Source organism: Denticeps clupeoides, chromosome 10, assembly GCF_900700375.1.
Source record: "Denticeps clupeoides chromosome 10, fDenClu1.1, whole genome shotgun sequence".
Lineage (NCBI taxonomy): Eukaryota > Metazoa > Chordata > Actinopteri > Clupeiformes > Denticipitidae > Denticeps > Denticeps clupeoides.
Window position 1 is genome coordinate 18,818,942 of NC_041716.1, and position 23,650 is coordinate 18,842,591.

The 23,650-nt window shown below is 42.7% G+C and overlaps 1 protein-coding gene across 6 annotated transcripts; it reads left to right on the plus strand.

The window, feature by feature from the left end:
• The first annotated feature begins 175 nt into the window (after positions 1-175).
• On the plus strand, positions 176-23,590 carry usp19 (ubiquitin specific peptidase 19). 6 transcript variants are annotated; one of them, XR_003751056.1, is made up of 28 exons: positions 176-494; positions 1,519-1,829; positions 4,272-4,400; positions 5,255-5,391; positions 5,844-6,350; positions 6,835-7,171; positions 7,399-7,555; positions 8,380-8,451; positions 8,615-8,730; positions 12,053-12,276; positions 12,468-12,660; positions 13,085-13,218; positions 13,388-13,546; positions 13,920-14,030; positions 14,593-14,703; positions 14,794-14,895; positions 15,046-15,186; positions 15,260-15,378; positions 15,789-15,932; positions 16,063-16,364; positions 16,917-17,027; positions 17,335-17,551; positions 17,891-18,043; positions 18,278-18,444; positions 18,708-18,883; positions 19,648-19,803; positions 19,881-20,200; positions 22,548-22,685. XR_003751056.1 is itself a non-coding variant. In XM_028994030.1 (27 exons), exons 2-27 carry the CDS (start codon positions 1,673-1,675, stop codon positions 22,686-22,688), a joined length of 4,518 nt encoding a protein of 1,505 aa, XP_028849863.1. In that variant the 5' UTR covers positions 176-494; positions 1,519-1,672; the 3' UTR covers positions 22,689-23,590. The 6 variants fall into 6 exon arrangements, 4 of the variants coding, with proteins under 4 accessions (XP_028849863.1, XP_028849864.1, XP_028849865.1 ...); XR_003751055.1 differs by having other exon boundaries at positions 19,648-20,200; XM_028994030.1 differs by lacking the exon at positions 19,881-20,200 and having other exon boundaries at positions 19,648-19,848; positions 22,548-23,590.
• Positions 23,591-23,650: the final 60 nt, after the last annotated feature.

The window sequence follows — 23,650 nt, forward strand, 5'->3', positions numbered from 1 at the left end:
GATGAGGAGAGTGACATGGACAGAACTACATTGTCCCAGACTGGAGTTGCTGTCCCCTGACAAGCACTCCCTCCTCGACGGTTCCATCTCGAACTTGGAACCAGTTGTGGTGGAAAGAAGCCCGATCCGCGGGCTCCTGTTGACCTGTTGGTGGTCGCCGGTAAGGTGAGCCCGCGCGAGTCACGTGACGCGGGCGCCATGCGCCGCCGTCTTCAGGAAGTGGACCGAGCGGTGCGGGCTTCCTCCTCCTCTGTTTTCGTTCCCAGACAAAGTGCGTCTCGCCGCCGCCGCCCGGCGACGCGTCGTTTCGGGGGCGGGGAGGCTGGCGCCGTCAAGCGTGGAGGTCGCGGGCATGGGACCGGGGTAGGGCTTTTATTCGGTGAAGATTCGCCGGAGCGGCCCGCTGCCGCATCGCGAGGCCTCGCGCTGAACTGAACCGGAGTCGCCGGCCATTGTCGCGCCGCCGCCGGTGAGAGGACGCGGCCTCAGTCACGGTAAGCTGTCGCCGTGCGCGCTGCACCAGGGCTCACGCAGTGGCGTAACATGGTGGCTCCTTCTCCTTCTTGCTGTTGAGGGAAGTTACGGTGGCGTCGTGCCGAAATTTCACTCCCTGCGGGAAATATCGACGTTGTTTTCTGGTACTTTAAATCGTGACCAAGATGACTGTTTTAGCGTCTCGTCGCTTTAATGGCCACTGGCAAAATGAGAATATTGCAAACAGTAGCACGTTTAATTCGACCCCGGAATAAGAAATCGATTAGAAATATGGACACCGTGACAGAAAACGTTGACCTCTGGTGCTGTTGAAACGAGGGTGAATGGAAGCGGGGGTGTTACGACTCGCACAGCCCGGCCAGGGGGGGCCCTTGTCGGCACGACACCTGCCACGGCGTGTCGACCTTCACTCCTCCAGGCCCCCGGACGCCGGCTTCGGCCAACGGGGCTTTTACACCAGGCGGCGGGGTGCAACACCGGCGTATTCGTTTGCATGTCAAGTGTTTTTGTGTTTGCGGAGGTTCGTGTTCGGCCATTAGCTCCTCCGGCTAATACGCGGCTAACCCGCCTGATAGCGACGCTTTAAAGCTCGTTTGGCGACGCTGGCTCGGAGAATTTAATAAATATGAGGAATTGTCCGGTGTTCGCTTATTTTTTTTCACAGGTTAGACGAGAACTTGGTTTATCGTACTAGCTTCAAGCTGCAGCAGTGCAGATAATTACTTTGGTTTTACTGCAGATTGTGGCTCATTTTAACGTGTGTGGATGTTTGTTCTGTAGCGTATTTCCTCCTTATTTTCAATAATTAGTACACCAATTAATTTTAGTTTATTCTGCCTCGTTTTAGAGTTTATAATATAACCAATGTAATAACAGTAATAACACTCACTATCCATAACCACTGAATCCAGTTCCAGTTTGTTGCTATATTAGTTGTAATTATATAATGTTTGTGGTTATGGTTTTGAGGGTATTGTTAGGATACGTATGAATTTTACCTATTTTTTTTTCTGCTCTTGGTAGCGCCTCCTGATTCTATTCTGGGAGCGTTCGGACCCAAAACGTCGCCAAGATAGCTGGACCGGGCAGGAAGCGGCACAGCTCAGAAGCAGACCACAGCGGAGGCGGCCGGGCCGAGGCGGCGGAGGGGAGGCCTGTGAGTGGGAAGTGGCTGAAGATGGCCAGCAGCACGGGTGCCAGCGATGGCGGGCGCCGGAGAGGCCAGCGAGGAGCCGACGAGTCCGGCAGCAACAGTAAGAAGAAGCAGAAGGACCGAGCCAACCAGGAGAGCAGGGAGGCCAAGCGAGCCGCCGCCGCCGCGGACACCAAGAAAGGTAATGGCGACGAGGAAAGCGCGTTTGTGCAGCAGGGCCGGTTAACCTCTGTGTTTTATTATAATCACTGTTCTGAGGATTTTAGATTTATTTAGAAGTCACCTTAATTAGTACCTTGAGGTCTGAATTGAGTTTCATAGTCTAAAGATTTGCGTTTAGTTCTCAATTGCATCACTAAATCGTTGAGAACATCTAATGGCTCAGGTTCATATAAAAAAAAATATTTTATTATTAATTTGCAACTTTTAGACAAATCACAGAATCTCAACCTCCTGTAGTAAATTAGATGATGGTTAAAGGAACTTTAGTTTTTGTACTCTGTCTGGGTGTGTATTGGCTCCATTTTGAAAGTGAAATGATCATTGTGATACACTGCAGCACAGCACACGTGCACACAACAAAATGTGTCCTCTGCTTTTAACCACCCTTGGTGAGCAGTGGGCAGCCATGACAGTGTCTCGTGTGTGGGGACGGTGCTTTGCTCAGTGGCACCTTGGCGGATCAGGATTCGAACCGGCAACCTTCTGATTATGGGGGCCGCTTCCTTAACCGCTAGGCCACCACTGCCCCTATTGATACACAATCAGCCAAGTTCTGGTCCGTGTGGGTGGGTGGGTGTGAAATAATCTAAGAAATTATATTTTTATAATATTGATTACTGTATATTTGTATTTTATGGCACATATGCCTGGCATATAAATAAATGACACCAACACCACACACTTATTGTATCGTAAATGAAAAAAGATTATTATACACTATTGAAAATATTGATCATGTGAACGTTCATATTAAGGCCCGCGGAGTGTGGTTTTGTGTTCCGGTGCATCTGATGCTCTTGGCTGGGATCCTGTACTGTTTGGTAGATTTGGGGGGTAGATAGAACTCAGGACTCAAGCTCTGTTCTGTGTCTGTTTTTTTAATTTTTGCGAAAGCTAGTTTGTATATTTAGTGGCAGGACTGCTTGGACTTGGTGGCTATAAATATCATGTGTGGCCATAAGTACTGCGACTGGTTTGTCTCGGATTAGATTAGATTGATCTTCATTGTGGTGGGATGTGCAGGGCCAGAGCCAGTGAAATGCTGCGTTCGTGCAGCTTTCACCATGTGCTTACTGCGTTCATGCGCTGTGGTTTTATGTAATTTTTTCTTTACCGAATGCACATGCTCAGGTGGAAACGTCCCTGAGCGTCCTTGAGCGAGAGCATGCACCTGCAGTGCTGTGTGGAGGGTGGGACCGCCCTCAGCCACTTGTCACCGCTCCAGCTCTTATTTTCAGCGTTGACGTTATGTCGGTGCTGGGCTGTCACAGACATGCTTTGTCTCTTTAAATTATGCCAGGTCTCGATCTCTCTTATCACGGTGATCGGGGTGCATGCACTGTGTCGTCTGTGCCACAGGAAGGCACTGACTGCTGGCGCAACGTAATTTCAGCTGCTGTAGGGCTGCCCCGCCCTCTGAAATGTGGTTATGGCAATATCAGGCAGTCAGTATATTGTGTATATATGTAATTATATATTGTGGCGAAAGCATGTTCCTATAAAAGTGCGGTTTGTTCTCCTGTAAAACTGTAAAAAATGACAGATCAGAATTGAGACGTTTATTTTGTGTTTCCAATTTATTTATTTATTCATGATATAATTAATTCTTAACCAAAATTAAGCATATGATCTCGTCATATCTCAAGGTCCCGTTTAATTTGGCAGTGTGACTGATATCAATATTGACTGATATGATCAGTTTTATCATGTGATTTGTTTTCTAGATCGATCTGCCCTACCTTTCCCTGTTATACTTTTATAAAGACAGCGGTTCTGCTCGGCTCTTAGTTTATCTTGAGCTTCAAGCCCTTTGCAGTCCCGTGCTATATTTATCCAATAGCCACAGCCTCTTTAGCCTTGTCACATTTCATTTTTTTTCATCTACTACACATCCTAATGAAAGGTTATGGGAGTTTTGTTCTCACGCTGTAACATGGAATAGGCTTGAGACCGGGCCACAGCTCTGTGATTTGATTTCACCGTGACCTTTGGGATATAGTGGGCGTGGGCGTAAGATTGAGTGAAAGTGATCATAGCTCCAACAGGTTTGGCGCTGAAGCTTGATCCTTCCACTCACACACGCACATACACACACAGATCTAACCATAGCTGAAGGAGACATTGGAGAAGATGAGGTTGTTTGTGTAAGTGACTGCTGCAGGCAAGCAAGTTATTTAGAGCAACTATGAGAACAGGTTAGTTGTGTGGGATCTTTATATCATGTTCGGTTTCCATGCATTTAGCATTTATGTTTTATCATTTCAAACTCTAATATCTAGTTATTGATTGTGTGTGTGTGTGTGTGTGTGTGTGTGTGTGTGTGTGTGTGTGTGTGTGATCATCAGCAGGGCTGTGAACCAATTGGCCTGATTTTAAGCGAGGGGTTTTTTTTATGTTGCAGATGTGTTCATGGACTGGAAGCAGAATGTTGATGAGGTGATTGTAAGACTTCGCTGTAGTGTCGGTGTGCTTAAGGTAGAGGACGTCTATGCTGCCTTTTCTGACACCGCCTGCCAGGTCCGCTTCCCAGGTGAGTTACCGGCACATAAAGAACACAAACTGGTGGTGGGTGTATGGGTGCTCATTCTCATTCTGAGTTCTAAATTCATTTTTTTCCCATTTTAATTCTTCTGAATGTCATGTTTTCCATTATAAACACTTTTATTCACCTAAAAACTGCATTATTATGGAGTGGGTGGGGAACAATAACCTGCTGAATGACAAGTCACGATTAATCACTGTAGTGCTTGGGCATTTACTCTTTGCTTTTGTAAACCATTGTTTGCTTGTTTGCTGGTGTGAGCAGCTCGCGCTAGTTTGCTTCTATTCTCCGTTTCTGATATGAGTTTGTTGACTAAGTGGGCATCACATATATTCCTAAGAAAGAGTTGTTCTTCCGGTTTATAAAAAAAAAAAAAACAGTTTCGGTATTGTTCCGCTCTAAACTTAGCACTTAGTCAAATAAAATGTTCTGAGGACATCGGTGTTCCAGCATTGAATATATCTGGATATATCTGGTCTAGATTCGACACTGACAGCTTCTTCGCCATCACTGACCATGTGTTTACATTTGCGTTGGTGTACGAAGGTCCCGCCTCGGTCAGAAACACATGTTGTGGGCTGCAGCAGCCGGAAACACACATTATACACAATTCTGCGTTTTATAACGGATTCTGTTTTATTTGTTGGATTTCCAAGATTCTTTCCACGTTCTACTCTTTGCGGAAATGATAGGGCCCTAGGTCGAAAGTACATGGCATAATTACATCACAGAAGCTTTGAGTAATAAAAGAATGATTAGTATAGGAGACAGAAGGTGTTTTGTGGCTAGAGACTTTTTGCTTCACGGTACGCTCTGCTTTTGTGCCTGGTTTTCTTTGTCAGATGGCTGTGAATGGAGCTGCCACCTGTATGCTGAGATTGAAAGCTCCTGCAGTAAGATTCTCTTTAAAGAGAAGGGTGGAATCCTCCAGCTTGTTCTGCACAAGAAGATCCCCTTTAACTCCTGGCCTTCCCTCATGGTGAGAGCGGTGGACCTCTTTCAATTTGAACCTTTGAAAACTGATTTCTCTGATATGCTATGGTTTTCTTCTCCAGTAAACCGATAAATACATAAAGATCATAAAGAAGATCATAAATACATAAAGATCTTCCTCCCGCCTTTGTCTATGAAAATATCGATATTTTTTGGTGCTTTCTTTGGACATCAGATGTTACTCCGGCTACTAATTGTAATTGCAAACATGCAGATGGATTATCAGCAGTTCAATTCAATCATACGAACACTTTAGTGTTAATCTGAAAATGCTCTTTGCTTTATGGCAATGAATATCAAATACAAACTATTGTTACATTTGATTATGTTAAACGATATGGGTATTGATTCATTCATTAATTTAAACAGAATATTTGTGTTGTCTGTTCTTGCCTTATGCTATAAGAGGTACTGAAAGGTATATTTTTCTCTGTAAAGCGAAACAACATGGAGAATGAGCCGGTGAACATCAGTGCCGAAAATGGGAAAGAGTACCAGCCACCTGCATCCAGGTTGCACCGAGCTGCGGAAGCCACGGAAACATGCAAACTTCCATCTTCTGCACCACCAGCATCAGCCGAGCAGAAGCGCAACAAACCAGACCGTGGAATCAAGCGAGGCATGAAGACTAAACCAGTGGAGAGGGTTGAAGGGGGTGCAGTGAAGCCGGCTGAGGGAATCAGGTCAAGCTCTAAAGTTGACCCGACCCCTGAGCCTAGTGCTAAACGTACCGTTCGCCCAGCAAAAAGTTCCATGGTTGTGCAGTCTCCTAAACCCGAAACTCTGGCTAAGCCTTCCGTCAATGGGAAGACCCCCTCCTCCGTTCCACTCAGCCCTGCTTCCTCTCCAGTCACCTGCAAAGATAACAGGGTAGCACCTCACTTTAAAGACTGTGAGCATGCTGCTCCACTTACGATGGACAAAAAGCCTGAAAGCAACGTTCAGGTGAGGACCAGTCTGAAGTGCACAATTCAATAAATATATTGGTGATTTATTTGGAATTTAAAGTTAGTTCAAATATATAAACAAGTGGGGTGGTAGTAGCCTGGTGGGTAACACACTCGCCTATGAACCAGAAGACCCAGGTTCAAATCCCACTTACTACCATTGTGTCCGTGAGCAAGACACTTAACTCTAAGTTGCTCCAGGGGGGGACTGTCCCTGTAACTACTGATTGTAGCTCGCTCTGGATGAGGGCGTCTGGTAAATGCTGTAAATGTAAATGTCTCACGTGGACGAGCCATCTGCTACAGATCAAAACAGTGATTTCTAGTTTACTACTAATCAATGATTTTGTCCCAACTGGGAACAAGGAACTGGTTTTCCAATATCACCTCGCAACACCTCAATGAATGTCTGTCTTGGTCTATAGTCCTGTGTAGCTGTCAACAGCATCGATTTAACAGAAGTACCTCTCATGGTGTTACAGGAGGACGTTGAGAAGCCAGTACTGGCACCGGCAGAGCCCAGATTGCATTCCCAGGATGCCCCTGGAACTCACTGTACAGGACACTTTGAGAAACCTGAGGGAGCCACCAATGGACACTCACCTGCAGGAGAGAGAGGAGAGCAGAAGACCGGTTGTGATGCCCTCAAGGGCATAGGAAATGCCCCAAAAACCATCCAGTCCCATTTGAGACCAGGCAAGCCTCCGCCAGCAGGGGAGTCTAAAATTGAACTTGCACCTCCTAAAAATGCTGTGGAAGAAGAGAAGAGAGACAAATCGAAAGAGGAGCCACAGGAAGCGAGTCGGGAGGAGGAGAAAGGTCAGCAGTGGAAGTAGTCTGATGTTTAACATTTTGAAACAGCTCAGACTCTGCATTTTAAAAGTCCTACAATTTTTTTTCTGGTTATTTCCTGGTGTCAGTCATGAGGTTTCACTTATCAATAACATAATCATTTTGTTCTGTAGTTTGAACAAAAATTTGAACAAAATCTCATCTAGGCCTCAACAGACCATTCGTTGTCCCTGTCTCGTGTTTTTCACATTTAGCTTCAGAGCCGATGGTGAACTTGGCGCTTGTGAAGAATGACTCGTATGAGAAAGGGACAGACCTGATGGTGGTGAACGTCTATATGAAGGGAATCTGCAGGGAGACGTCCAGGGTGCTCTTCAGGGAACAGGACTTCACTCTCATTTTTCAGACCAGGTGGGAAAAGGTCCTCACACTCACTGACTGCTTGTCTTCTGTAGACTCCACCCTGATTCTAACTCTGCTGAACCGTGCTAAGAGGGACCAATAACATTTGGGGTTCTTTAGGAGTGGGAAAAATAGGCTGTTTGTGGGTACGCCATAGACAGCAGAGCTGCACGAATCAGAAAATCTCATGATTCAATTCAATTTAGAATCTTGAGCACGATTTTCAAACAATTGATTCAAAACTCTTCTCAATTCAAAAAAAGATTGTAAAAATGTATATTTTTTATTATACGATCAGTATGATAGGAAATACAGCTCAGAGATTGGTAGTGGGGCATTAGTAGCAGTCTAGTGAGAAATACAATGAACCAGAAGACCATAAAGTCATAGGTTCAAACCCCATTCTACCATTGTTTCCCAGAGCAACTTTTAACCTTGAGTCTCTCCAGATGGACTGTCCCTGTCACTACTGATAATGTCAATTTTTGTTTTATATGCCTTTTTCTACATAATACATTAAATAAATCGTCTGGATGGTTATGATTTGTGTGATTTCCTTAATTTTAGCCTTAAAGCTTGCAGCTTCTTGCCATCGATGTCCACCTTGAATGAGGACAGGACAGGTTGAATGCACTTGCTTGCCAATCGATTTGCTTTCTGTCTGTTCACAGCAAGGATTACTCTCTGAGCAGAAACCAGCATTGTGCCTTTTCTAGGATTCTTTAAGTCCTGTCAAGAGAAACAGAATCGTGATTCTTTTATTATTTTTTTTCACACCCCTCATAGACAGCATCATGGTTTCATTTGACTTTCTTTTTCTCATGTTTCTGTAGTGATCCCAATTTCCTGCGCCTTCATTCTGACTGTGGACCAAACACTGTCTTTAAATGGCAGGTGAAACTCAGGTGAGTTGCATCACTCTCAGTGTAGATGGGTCTTTTTCTTTTCCTCTTAATATAGAATGGTTAAATTACAGGAAATCTCAATGTCTAGAATATCCGATATTCAGTCCTAATGAATTTTGTATTTGGTGGCTTATTTAGTGTATATTGAATGTTCTGTGCACAGGAACCTGATCCAGCCGGATCTGTCGAGCTACGCCTTCACCCCGTCACGCATTGACATCATGCTGAAGAAGAGACACAGTCAGCGCTGGGGCGGTCTGGAGGCTCAAACCTCACAAGGTCTGCTGCCTGGCTTCTACCGTTCTCGTCATATGTCTTTCTCTCCTTCATAATGCCAGTGATCAACAATAATGTCTAGAACAAGTGTACTGCTCTATTCAGTGCTCTAGTTAGTCTCATTGTTCAGATGTAACTCCTGCCAATGGATTCAGCAATTTGAACAAAGAAGGTTAGCCATAAATTTCACAGAAGTTGTCCCATTTGATGAAACTCAAACTAGTTGCAAAAAAAAAACAAAAAAGGTAAACTACAATAATGTCTAACAACTAACTAAACATTGTAAACCCACTATTCTTAGTGTTTTCCTTATATTACAGGATCTAACATTATATTATGTTATAATTCACTAGGATTAAATTAGGATTCAATTATATTACACAGGATTAAATAGGAGCCTTAAATCTACAGCAGCGTTCTTAAACGTTCTTAAAGTTCTTAAACTTCTCCTTGTCTGGTGAGATATGGTTGAGCTGGTCATCTAATCAGTGAGTTTATGTCGAAAGTGTTAGTTCAACAAATAATGGACATTAGATCTTTTTTTTTTTTTTTTTTTTTTTTTTTTTGCTTAATTTTTCAAGCAATAGGTCATTGGTGTGGAGGTTTTTACAGGGTGAGAGGTCTAATATGTGTTTACAAATCTAGGTCATCACTTAAGGCAGGAATAACACCACTCTTAATTGTCAGTGGTGTTTGGAAGATTAATTTGGATAAATAATTTGTTACAATTACAAGTTACCCTAATTAAAATGTAATGTAACTAATTACATTTGAATACTTGTTTTATAAATTATGAATGAGTATTCTAAACAGTTTTGAAATTGTGTAACTTGGCAGTGTTTTTATTAGTGGTGGGCCGTTATTGGCGTTAATGTGCTGCGTTAACGTGAGACTCTTATCGGGCGATTTAAAAAAAAATATATATATATATCGCCGTTAATCTTTTCACAAAGTTGGGTTGGGAGCTGGGTTTATACTACGCAAGCTATGATGACTTTCACCTTGATTATTTTAGCGCGGATGTATACCAAGCCGAATTGCACTGTAGGGGGCGAGAACGAGTCTTCGAACTGTGAAATTACCACATCAAACGTGACGTGGTAACATGGATGCAGCTAAACCGCCAGGTTTGCTTCAGGGAAAATTTATTTTTAAGAAGCTTCACAATGGAAACCTTGACAAGACTAAGGTTGTTTGCACCTTGTGCAAATCGGAATTAGTTCACTGTAAGTGTTCTTCCAGTCTCAAGTACCACCTAAACGCAAAGCATCCGTTAACTAATGCGGAGGATGCCAAGCCAAGTACTGATGTAGTGCAGGGGAAGAGTCGTCGGGAAACTACTATGTTTGAGTGCAACCAGGGCAAGCCCGTCAGCACAGCTCTATCAGCACAGCTCCATTTATTTTCAGCACCAATTATCATAGTAGAACAGCTTTCTCAAGCAGTTTGTGATGCATTTTGGAAACAGGAGATGAGCCCCTAATGCGCGACCTGTCTTGAGAAACCCGTTCTCAAAGACTTACAATTAGCCATTTTAATTTAGATTAATCTAGATTAATTCCAAGATTACAGTGAGATTAATCTAGATTAAAAAAATGAATCTATGCCCACCACTAGTTTTTATATATATGTTTTTATATTACACTGACTACTGCCAAATTTTCAATACATGAATTGATATATACCTAGTAGGCGTCTTTCCTTTTATTGAATTGATTCAGTAAAAACTGAATCACACATTTTTTCAACATTTTATGTTACAGCCTTATTAAAAAATGCATTAATTTTTATTTCCTCAGAATTCTACACACAACATCCCATAATGACAATGTGAAAGAAGTTCAAAAAGTCTCTTTGAATATGATGTCGCAAGCTTGGCACAACTATCCTGAGCCAGATCTGCCCATTCCTCTTTGCAGAACCTTTCAAGCTCCGTCAGGTTGGATGGGAAGCATCAGTGCAGCTATATTTTGAACATCTCTCCAGAAATGTTCAATTGGATTAAAGTCTGGGCTCTGGCTGGGCCACTCAAGGACATTCACAGAGTTGTCCTGAAGCCACTCCTTTTAGGGTTGTTGTCCTGCTGAAAGATGAACAATCACCCCAGTCTGAGTTCAAGAGCACTATGGAGCAGGTTTTCATCGAGGATGTCTCTGTACATTGCTGCAGTCATCTTTACCTCTATCCTGACTCATCTCCCAGTTCCTGAAAAACATCCTAACAGCTGAAAAACATCCCCACAGCATGATGCTGCCACCACCATGCTTCACTGTAGGGATGGTATTGGCCTGGTGATGCCTGGTTTCCTCCAAACGCCTGGTGTTCACACCCAAGAGTTCAAACTTTATTGCATCAGACCAGAGAATTTTTTTCTCATGCTCTGAGAGTCCTTCCAGGCAGGCTGCCATGTGCTTTTTAATAAGGAGTGGCTTCTCTCTGACCACTATACCATACAGGCCTGATTGATTGCTGTGGAGAAAGTTGTCCTTCTAGAAGGTTCTCATCTGTCCACAGAGGACCTCTAGAGCTCTGACAGAGTGACCATTGGGATCTTGTTTACCTTAGTCAGTCCCAGAAGTCCCTTCTCCCCAGATCCTTCATCTTAGGTAACCGGCCAGCTCTTTTTCCACTTATGGATGATTGAGGCCACTGTGCTTATTGGGACCTTCAAAGTAGTGGCAAATTGACTTCCTGCTTGGTTTGTGCTTTGACATGATCTGCCAACTGTGGGACCTTATATAGACAGGTTTGTGCCTTTCCAACTCATGTCCAATCGACTGCAGAAACATCTCAAGGATGATCAGGGGAAACCTGATGCACCTGAGAATTTTGAGCTTTTTCCATGTCATTGTGGGGCATTGTGTAGAATTTTATTAAAAAAAAATTTTTTTTATCCATTTTGGAATAAGGCTGTAATATAAAATGTGACAGTGATACTTTCCACATGCACTGTACATAAAATATCTGAATGAAAATTCTGTTCAGATTTCTGTTTCATATATACTGCCAACAATTAGCAACATTTAGGTTAAGTGTCAGGACTGGCCACTCGGATTTTTATAGTTAGCGGGCATTGAGCACTAATAGGCTGACCACTCCCGTCAATGTTTTCTATATAGTATTAAGATTGAATTATGATTCTTTCAATAAGACGCTGTCATTTAATTACCCATTTACCTCCATTTACTGGATTCTGAATTTCTTTATAATTAAATTGTATAGCTCTGTTCTCCACAGCACTGATAGTCAGGGCACTACTCGGGCCCTGCATGCGTTTGCACGACCCTCCGCTTCTAACCACAAGCTCCATCCTCCTCTGTTTAAGGTGCAGTGGGGGGCGCTAAGGTTGCTGTGCCTTCCAGCCCTTCCTCTCTTGACAAGAGTCAGCCAGGCAGCAGCCAGCATGCGCTGCCCAGCAAGGAGGAGCCCAGAGCAGGCGAGGAGAAAGCTAAACCCCCTCATCCTGCAGAAGAAGGGGGTCTGGAGTCAGTAGGCCCCCGTGCAATTGCAGACCACACCCCCATAAAACAGGAAGCGGCCATTACAACTGTAAGGAAGAGTCTGCTGAAGAATAATTGATTATATATGGCATGAGTTGTCAGCTTTCTGCATGTGATTTTTTTCATTTGTTTTGTAAACCCTCCATTCTACTGCTATTTCTTTTTGTCGAATTTTCTGGATGTTTTGTCAGACTGTTTAAATGATTTTATGGCAGCAATTTCTTTTCTCTGCTGCACAAGCCTAAACCCACCTGCATGGTCCAACCGATGACCCACGGCCCACCTGCCAGCAGCGAGCGCTCTGAAGAAGAGGAGCAGAAGAAGGTGTGTCTGCCTGGGTTCACTGGATTAGTCAACCTGGGCAACACCTGCTTTATGAACAGCGTCATCCAGTCCCTGTCCAACACGCGCGAGCTTAGGGATTACTTCCATGGTGAGCAGCTCTGTTTCACACTCACTCAAAACAACCCGCAGTCAACTCTCTGACTGGTTACTGTATCCTTCAAATCACATACTTTTCGTTTTTTTTTTTTTTTTCTTCTTACATTTGGGCATTTTGTTGCCAGTTTGGCCATGAACAATATATCAAAGTATTACTGCATTTTTATTATTATTATTAATAAATACAAGGCTTTTGTGTGTGTTCATTGGGTGACATACTTTTTACTGTTTGCGTATGGCTAAGCAATGTAAACAATTGTTTTATTGCATTATTAATGGTAATTAATAGGTAGCTGTTCATAAAATGATCAGTAGTCTGTAGACTGACTTGTGCAATGTCTCAGTATATACTGTTTGAGATTTAACAATGAATCACTTACTTAATAAGCTCCTGCCTCTCTTTGCCTTTTCTGCAGATCGTGCCTTTGAGACTGAGATTAACTGCAGTAACCCGCTGGGGACAGGTGGCCGGTTGGCCATTGGGTTTGCTGTGCTACTAAGGGCACTGTGGAAGGGCACCCATCATGCCTTTCAACCCTCCAAACTCAAGGTACAAACATAGGCCATGCACTCACCATTCACTGATGGTCCTCAGTTTATTTAATTGATCACATACTCTTTTTAGAGTCATGCATCTTCAACCACACATGCAAAAACTGTATGCACCTATGCAATGTATAAAAAGTTAATGTAAACTTATCTTCTCCTTCCTGCTGTAGGCAATAGTGGCCAGTAAAGCCAGTCAGTTTACTGGCTATGCTCAACACGACGCTCAGGAGTTTATGGCTTTCTTGCTGGATGGGCTGCATGAGGACTTGAACCGCATCCAGAGCAAACCTTACACTGAGACTGTGGACTCTGATGGCCGCCAAGATGAGGTATCGCTTTATAAACCATTTCTGTGGAGTGATTGTCATTGTGAAGCACAGCACACGGTGACTCAACGAAATGTGTCCTCTGCATTTAACCATCACCCTTAATGAGCAGAGGGTTGCCATGAATGGCCAGGGAGCAGTGTGTGGGGACGGTACCTTGCTCAGTGGCACCTTTCGGTTTGGGATTCCAATTACGGGTCCGCTTTCGCTGGGCCGCCACTGCAAGCTTCCTTCCTCTGCCACTTATCTAGACTTTGCTAGTACTATATAATGTTATATGGTGATCAGGATTTTGGCTTAGTTTCCAATATCTCAAATTGTAGCAATATTTTCATTAAATAACACTCCCTGTTTGTGGTGTTTGTTTGTATGATAGGTGGTGGCAGAAGAAGCCTGGCAGAGGCACAAGATGAGGAACGATTCATTCATTGTTGACCTGTTCCAGGGCCAGTACAAGTCAAAGCTTGTCTGTCCCGTATGCTCAAAGGTAGGGTCTATGTTGTTGGGTACCCTTTTTAAACACATGACTAAAGCTATGGTACAATGCAGGAGGAGAGTAGTATGGTGTTGGTGAGTATGGTGTACGTTTTTGCAGTTTAGGCTCAAAGCACTCTGCTGGAGCACTTTCAGTTAACAAAAAGAACAAAACCTCAGTATAGGAACAATAATAGATTGTAATGATGCTCCAATTAAAACTGAAAAGAACCAAACAAAACATGCCCACCCTTCCCCATCACTGCCAGTAATCTGAAGTAAATAAATGTAAGTTTATCATATTTAGGAACGGTAATACATGTTTCTGCATTACCTCTCCAGTAATACCAAACAGGGCAGGCAGGGGATCTGGTTCCAAGTTAACATCAGGCATAAGGATACAAAAACATCTATCCAAAATGTGTGGAGACATGGAGATTTTATACATGACATTTCAAAGGATTTTTCTGTGTGTGTGTGCACGCATACATGACGTGAATGAAACTTAAGTTCCTTTTAATTTGAGTTGATTTTAATACTTTTCAGTTTTGTTAATCAGTTATGCTCTGTTTCAGGTCTCCATAACCTTTGACCCCTTCCTGTACTTACCAGTCCCATTACCTCAGAAACAAAAGGTGCTGACTGTTTTTTATTTTGCTAAAGAACCTCACAAGAAGCCCATCAAGGTACACAAAGTACATCAAGTTTACAATTTTATTAAACCATGTAAAATTAAGAAGCCAGTTTTAACATAATTATGCTGTTTGTGTGTTTAGTTCCTTGTTAGTATCAGTAAGGAAAATTCAAGCACAGCTGAAGTTCTGGACTCTATTTCACGGAGCGTTCGGATCAAACCAGAGAATCTGAGATTGGCAGAGGCAAGTTTCATGCAGTACCCTGCATTAGAATCAATTTTTTAATTCAATGTTTGAAGCTCACACATTTCTGCAGTGTCAGTTGTTGTGCTGGAATAATAGTGGGATTGATGCAAAGCTAAAGTGTGTTTTGTTGTTGGTTTGTTCCTCTAGGTGATAAAGAATCGCTTCCAGCGCATTTTCCTCCCCTCCCACTCTTTGGATAAAGTGTCTTCCTCCGACATGCTCTTCTGCTTCGAAATTCTGTCCAAGGAATTGGCCAAGGAGAGAGTCCTGCTGCTGCGGGTCCAGCAGGTACAACATTTTCATTCTGAAATGAAATAGCAGGTCAATGATCATCCTACTCATTTCCTTTCTGCGTGTTCAGAGGCCTCAGATCCCCAGTATCCCCATAGCGAAGTGCGCTGCATGTCAAAAGCCCCCACTGTCCGAGGAGGAGAAGCTGAGGCGCTGCACGCGCTGCTACAGAGTCGGATACTGCAACCAGTGAGTCTTGCCTTTTGTAACTTCAGCCTGCTGCATGTGTGCGTGATGCATCAAAACACTTCTGGGGGGAGGTTTCTGGACCTCATTTATTTTACATTAGACATATTAATCCTATGCTGAATCACAATTAAAGTGGCTAGAAATTGTGATATGTCTAAAGAGTGCTTTGGTCATTATGTTCCGCATATGGGGAAAGGTTTCATGATGTCCTGTCTGTGCCAAACATTGTGGTTTGTGAGTGGTGTTGATTACACAATTTCTGCAAATGCCCCCTCAACTTCTATAGGCTGCTTTCCTCCTCCTCTCGGAACGAGATTTCAGATACAGTATTAGGGGACCACTAAGACAGATATGAAATATATTTCCGTTTAAGGTAAAATAGCATTTTTTTTTTGTTGTCTTGTCTACAGAACTTGTCAGAAAAACCACTGGCCTACACACAAAACTCAGTGTCGGCCAAATGTGGAGAACGTGGGGCTGCCATTCCTCATCAGTGTGCCAGAGTCCAGGCTAACATACGCTCGTCTTGCCCAGCTCTTAGAGGGCTACTCAAGGTATGTTGGATTCTGGTTCAAGCAATGTAAGATGCAACACCTTGAACTTTATCAAGGGAGGCAGAATGTCTCCACCTAGCTTTTAGATTTGTGGGGCATTTTACCCCATACCCTTCTGTTATGCCCGCAGGTTCTCTGTAAACGTTTTTCAGCCACCTTTCCAGTCAGGCCGTAGCTCACCTGAGTCCAGCCAGAGCCATTCTGATCTGCCTCTGCCCTGTGGCCCTGAGGATGAACCCCAAGTAAGCAGCACAGGGCATGCTGGGGAGCAGCGTGTTAATGCTGCTGATCCTCTCCAGGCGACTGGTCAAGCTGCAGCGCGTTCAGCAGGGGAATTGGATGAACACTCCAGCCTTACAGAGCTCTCTTCCACCTCCCGAGATCCCCTGGAAGAAAAAGAGACGTCTTGTGAGAAGGCAGTGAAGCCCGAAGGTACAGAATCCATTTTATCACACTTATCAATGTACATTCACTGGAGCTACAGTATATACCCACTAACTTTATAGATACATTAGGACAGTTTGCCAGTCACCTCTTGCCAATTTAAGGATCATATTAAACACTGGTATGTGTAAGCACTTATATTTAAAAAAAAAAAAATGATCAGACGCCCTTATCTAGTGCGACTTACAATCAGTAGTTACAGGGACAGTCCCCCTGGAGACACTCAGGGATAAGTGTCTTGCTACAATGGTAGTAAATGGACCTGTGGTGCTGCCTCTTATGGTCAAGATTTCTATCACATTAATGTTTTGATTCTTGTGTTCCTGCTACAGATTCTATTCTGATAGCATTTATTAGTGATACTTCTGCCGAAAACTGTATTAATCTTTAATCTTACTAATGCTGATTGAAACATTGGCTGTTATTTTTATGCTGATTTGGCGGTTTTCGTGTGTGTGTGTGTGTGTGTGTGTCTAGTGCTGAGTGTAAACTAGTGGGTGTCCTTGTAGCATTATTATAGATTATTTTGTTGTGTTATAGTTGCAGTGGCCGGGTTCCAGCAGCCTTCAGAGGGTGCGTCCAGCCACACCTCTCAGTTCTACATCTCTATTCTAGATTCCAACAACAAGGAGCAGAAACTAGAAGATAAAAGTAAGATACATCATCTGGGTGCTTTCAATCTAGATAAAATGCTTGTGTTCCCATTGTATAAGAGAATCTATTCGTGTTCAACCTTGTATACCATTTGCCTCACAGTTCCTACAGTAGTTATTAAAGATGTAAAAACGATGATTGGTATTTTGCTACATTTTAATCATGTTATTAAGCAAACCAGGCCAATCTGCCAATTTTTTGTAAATTCTGTATACTATTAATGTAATAATATTTCATGTATGATATTTTGAGAATGGGTTGTACAGAACAGTAACCAGGTCTCTGCATGCTTCACTCTTTGCAGGTGACACACCACTGGAGATCCCCGAGGACTGTACCATGGAACTGGTGTGGAAGAACAATGAGCGTCTGAAGGAGTACGTACTGGTTCGCACCAAAGAGCTGGAGTGCGAGGAGGACCCTGGTTCCGCCAGTGAGACTGCCCGAGCTGGACATTTCACCCTGGAGCAGTGTCTCAACCTGTTCACCAAGCCGGAGGTTCTGGCCCCAGAAGAGGCCTGGTAATAATCACACGTCTTTGAAATATTGCATATTATGTTAGATAGATAGAAAATTTATAGATTTGTGGTCCCACGGTGTTTGTTTAAAATGGAATATTCTCTATGCATAACATGTTAAAATAATGCACAAACTAGTTTTGTTGTTAACAAGAGAACAGTCTGTTGGGTCTTTTACTTGCAGAAATAATGTGATGCTAGAAATCAACTGTCCTGTACTGCTTGGCTAAAGATAGTGCTCTTGCTTAACTAGATATTATTGATAAGTGACAGTTACGTAAACTCTAGAATTATTATTTATCAGACAGCTACAGTGTTTTATTGTTTCTTTCCTGTCCTCAGGTACTGCCCCAAGTGCCAGCAGCACCGGGAGGCATCCAAGCAGCTGCTTTTATGGCGGCTTCCCAATGTGCTGATCATCCAGCTCAAGCGCTTCTCCTTCCGCAGCTTCATTTGGAGGGACAAGATAAATGACATGGTTGACTTCCCAGTCAGGTACATTCCTCCTGTCTTTGTGTGTGGGCATAGTGACAGTGGGCACATCAGCTATGATTCTTTTGAAAGATGGGTTGGGTAGTTTTTAGATATTAACAGATTATTGAATCAAATAAAAGTCCTTGGATTAAGGTGAAAATGCTAGATTGTAAAAATGGGGTATGGTAAATGCTAGGAGTTTTGAATGGACTGGGTGTTCAAATGGTCTTCATTTTTGTTCTTGTTCATTTCCAGGAACTTTGACCTAAGTAAGTTCTGTATCGGTCAGAAGGAGGACGTTCAGCAGCCCCCCATCTATGACCTGTATGCTGTCATAAACCACTATGGGGGAATGATAGGTGGCCATTACACAGCCTATGCCCGCCTCCCGAATGATAAGAACAGCCAGCGCAGTGATGTTGGTCAGTTCTGTTTATCTATTTTTTTAATTATTTATTTTCAATTTTTCTTGCTAAATGAATGACTTATTATATATACCCATGCCTTTTTTCCATGTTCTATTGTTATAGCTTAGAATAAGACAGTCGATTTCTGCCTTGCTTCAGAAAATTTTTGACTAGATATTGATAAAATTGTGCCCCAATCAATACATTTAGCATTTTGATTTTCTATAATGTATAGGTGTTCATTATCTGCTCTAATTGGTTAACTCTGATCTCTGCAGGCTGGCGCCTTTTTGACGACAGCACAGTCACTACAGTAGAGGAGAGTCAAGTAGTGACCCGCTATGCTTATGTTCTCTTCTACCGCCGTCGGAACTCGCCTGTGGAGAGACCTCCTCGTTTCCTCGGTCCCCTTGGTGCTGAAGCTTCTGCCGCTGCAGGAGCTGCTGCCAGCCAGGTGAGAGCACCCTACCCCACTTCCACCTGGGCTTCTGTTTCCTGCATTTATTTCTCCTAGGGTTAGGATGTGCTGGGATGAACAATCAATATTAATTTTCAACACCCCTAATGTATAACATTTTCAGGGTTCTGTTTTTGTGATAAGGCAAACGTCCTTTACTCTCCAGCATTTAACTTCATAGTAGTAGTATTCCTTCCATCTTCTGACTTTGGCTATTTCACAGGAGGACACTATCATTATTATTTTGATGTATTGAATAATTTAGAAACTTAACACATGAAAAACACTGCAAATGCCTGAACTGGTACAGTTTACTGTCATATGAACTGGTCTGTTTTAATTTCCGGTCAGTTGTGATATATTTTTCTTAATGTTTGTGGGCTGATCTGGTGTGTCGCTTTTGCCACTCGTTTTTTCTCCAGTGTATACTGTGGTGAGAGTGAAAACTCTGATTCGGAGAACTCATTCCTGTTTTATGCATTAGTTTGAAAATGAAAAAAAAATGATTTTTTAAAAATAATTTTTTCTTACTGGTGCTTTGTGTCCTTATTTTTGTACATTTTTGTAATTTCATGCATTTCATTCATTGCATTGTGTGAGGGTCTTCTACAGCACTATGTCCACATAAATGTGGGAGCGTGTATTGTCATCTGACCAGGATGTAGGGCCTTGTTAGGTCTCACTTATACTGGCAGTGATAACAGTGCTATTTAAGACCCCGCCCTTTCCCAGAAGCTGACACCGGTTTCCGCCAATGGCAGGCCTCTCTGATATGGCAGGAACTGGAGGGGGAAGAAGAGAGCCAGGGCCTGTTTCGTCCGCGGTTTCGGCGAAGACGACCGAGGAGCAGCGAGGAAGAGCAGGGCGGGGCTGGGCACGCGAGCTGGAGACAGGACGGGATCTCAGATTACCCCGACGTCAGATATGTCATCCTGGGTACAGCAGCTGTGCTGCTGGCGGTGGTATTGAATCTCATCTACCCCCTTCTGTCCAGGGCCAACTGAGGCCGGACACTGAAGAAGTTCACTCAGGACTGATTCCGTCTGGTTACTGTACCGCCATTTGCCCCTGAACTATAATGGGAAGTAGTGGAAAAGCAGTAATAGTTATATCCATGTGTGTGATCTGTACACATCTAACGTGTACATTCAGTCAATGTTTGTCTTTCTAATTAATGCACTAAAATGTGTGAGGCTGGTAATTAATCCACAGCTTGCTTCTACAGGGCTGTATTGAAAGACTTCCACACCCATAATGCTGCTATGACCCCCTGTTCTGCAGGAATCGCTGTGTTTCTCAAATCTTCTTCTTCCTGTAAGATAATTACTGCAGTAATCTGGGCTTCCGCATGAATTAGCTACTCGCTCAGTTGTTAAGGCGTGGGTCAATGTTTTAGACTAAACAGTTTAAGAACAAGTGAGCTACACATGTTCTAGATCCATCAGCTGCACAGGTGGTGTGGTGGTCCCAGGGCATATGTTGATTTTACCATATTTTATGAATATGATCAAGACAATCTCAAAGTTCACGTCATACAGTCCCTCCAGGATCTCGATCAAAATAATTAACAAATAATCTGCATGGGTTTGAAATTTTACTGCAACCTTATAAGTAGTAACCAATACATTTTTGTGACTTTACCACTGTGTAAATAATAGTAAGCCTCATTGTTGTTAAATAATACTCCTATGCCTTATGAAGAATCCCTAGTTTTAATACAGTAAAGACTGCATAAATTAAATACAAATTATATTTTTATTTTGCCTTTATGTGGTCTTAATGTAAGATTGTGTGATGTTACTTATCTTGCTACATTGTTCTTTTGCTGTAAGAAATATATTTTTTTCCACCCCCACTTGTTAGGGAGCCAACTGTTATGGGGCAGTGGTGGCCTAGCGGTTAAGGAAGCTGAGCAAAGCACCTTGGACACAAAAAAAGCATTTTTGAATAGAATTTATTCTAACGCATAGCCAAAGATAATCACGTTCAGCTGAAGGTTGACTCACTACATAAACTGAGACCTGAGATTTCCAATCACCAATTTTAATCAGTCTACTTTTTGTCACCAATTCTACTTGTAGATTTAGCCTGCAAGTAACATTTAAACATGTTGAAAAATGGCAATATGCACCTTAACGCAGCCAGTGGGTAGGAACCAGATGATCAGTTACAGGTTCGAACCGCACTTACTTACCATTGTGTCCCTGAGCAAGACATGGGTAACAAAAGCCCCTACAATCCTGTGATGTCCTGGAGGGACTGATTTTATGAATATTTTTATGAATGATAACATGCTGACTGATCATCGATAAATGAGTTATTGATAACCCTTAGTTGCAGTTTATTTTGTGGAGCTAAATTTGCCTTCTGTCACTGCTTGAACTTTTTGTTTGTTTTCCCTTTCAAATTAGAAAATCCCCACCTTTTTTAGCCCAAAATGTAGAGTTTTATAAGCTTATCAATGTTTTAATTAAGGGATTCTTGAACTGTGGGCCTGTGCAGGGATTTTGTTCATGAGAGAATGAAAAGAAGGAAAATGCTTGATTTTGACTGTTGCAGTTTTTATTTTCGCAACGCATGTTTTTGCAATTTAATATTTTTGACTACATGAGTGAGTCCCTAATGGAGATCGCTCACCATATTGTGATCTATGTTGACTAACCTTGTGAATGTGTTCATTTTAATAATGGAAACACAGCAAGACGTGAGCTGACATTTCTGTAATAGTGCGCACGGAATAGGCCACTTGATGAATGTAAAGGCAGCTAACAGTAAATGATTCATGTCACGCTTTCAGTGTAGGTATTTGGTTCTGTTCCACTGTCCTGTTTTAGCGGCTACAACCCCCCATTTTATCTTTTTTTTTTTTTTTACATAAACTTTTTTTTTTTTTTTTTTTTTTTTTACTGTGTATAACTTTAGAGCATGTTGTGAAAATGTTTTATTATTTTCTGTCATCATGTCTGGTTGGTTATGATGATGATCTAGTTTCACCAGGTCTGCATGCGGTTGCAGATTGCTCTCTGCGCTTCAGTACAGTAATGTAGTTACTGTAGATTAAGCCAATGGGCTGAAGTGTGTGTGTTGTGTGAGAGAGAGAGATGGAGAGAGAGTGTGAATGGAATCAAAATGTGTTCCTCAGGGATTTGTAATGGTCTGTATAACACCCTATCCTGCACCTTTGCACCTTGCAGCAGTTTATTTTTAATTTTTTTGGACTATATGATATCAGTCCAATATGCTGCTGGGAATTTCTTCAGAGGCAAATCTATATGCATACGTGAATGTGCAAACTAATAATTGACGCTGACATGCCTTCATCTGGAATGTATTCAGAATCGCACATGACTGCACAGTCATGACATGAAACCTGAGCTTTCTAGTGTATTGTTTAGAACCATATCACCTCTGCAGTACGTTAGTTTTCCACAAACTGTTTTAAAGTCATTTTCTGACACTTGCATATATAAATCTATAAATGTATGCAAGGTTGACCGCAATAAGTCTAGGTGTTTTCTTGTACAAATGACCTGAAGGGTTTAAATAAAGGCTAAATCTCATCTCAGCTAACTGAGTGTTCTTGTTCTTCAGCTATTAAAAGCAGAGCAGTTTTTTTTTTTAATGGACCCTTTGAAAAGCCTGTCTTTGGTTTATTTTGCAGGCATCTAGTGAAGCCCTGTTTGGGACAGACCTGGACCCTGGAGGACCCCCACAGCTGACCCCAGAGGTGGCCTCTGACCTGTTTGTGCCCTCTGGGGAATGCTCTGCTCCATCCTATAGCAACATGGAAGAGGTGGACTAAAAATGCCCTGTATCCCATGACAGTGGTCGCCATGGGGAAGTGCACTTCCCTGAACCAAGAGGACTTCTGCTCACTAATTAATTTTGGCCCAGTGAAGGTGCTACCGATGCCCTGGTGCAACGTGGAGACGGACTGATAGGCGGGGTGGGGGGGGGACTAATGCTTACTTACGCATGCACATTCACACTCTGTAACTCGCCTACACTCACCTCCTATTGTACGCACACGGGGTCGAGAATACGCACTCTGGGGACACGTAGGCACTACCGAGGTTTCGATTGGCACACAGGAAGAGGGGGTGTGGCTGTCTGCTGCACCTTCTGTTGTGCCGCTTGTTTTGGGGTTCCATGTTGTGGCCGACTGTTCATTTCAGATTCGCACCAGTGTTGTGAAGGAGTTGTTCAAGCTAATGACTCTGCCTGCCCCAGCTACTAATCTACCAGTCACACACACACTTTTTTTCCCGTTTGTTTTGTGGCCTGCCCTTTAAGGTGTAGACTATTTGTGTTTTGTTTTTTGTATTTTGCTGTGTGTGTGTGTGTGTGTGATATATATTGTTTTGCCATGTAAAACTGTTACATGAATGGATGAAGCCTTGGGTGCACAGCTATAATGTGGAGTTCCCTCTCCTACTTTTGATTTTTACCTGATCAACGCTTGTGGTTATTCTTTTGGTTCTGAGGAGAAAACTGGGTGGACTGTTTGGTGTGTGTCCTGGCAGCCAATCCCCAAATTGTCCTAACCCGTGTAAACTCTTGGTTTTGTGTGGGTTGTCTTGTGCCCTTCATTGTTTTGTATTGGACTGCATATATTGAGTGGGATTAGGGGATGCCATTATAAGAATGCTGCTGTGAATAAAATATAAATGGTTAATATAAATAAACTTTTTTTGAGAAACCATATAGCTGACTGCTGGCTCATTTCTTTGCATTTAAGATATTTATTCATCTCATTACAACTTT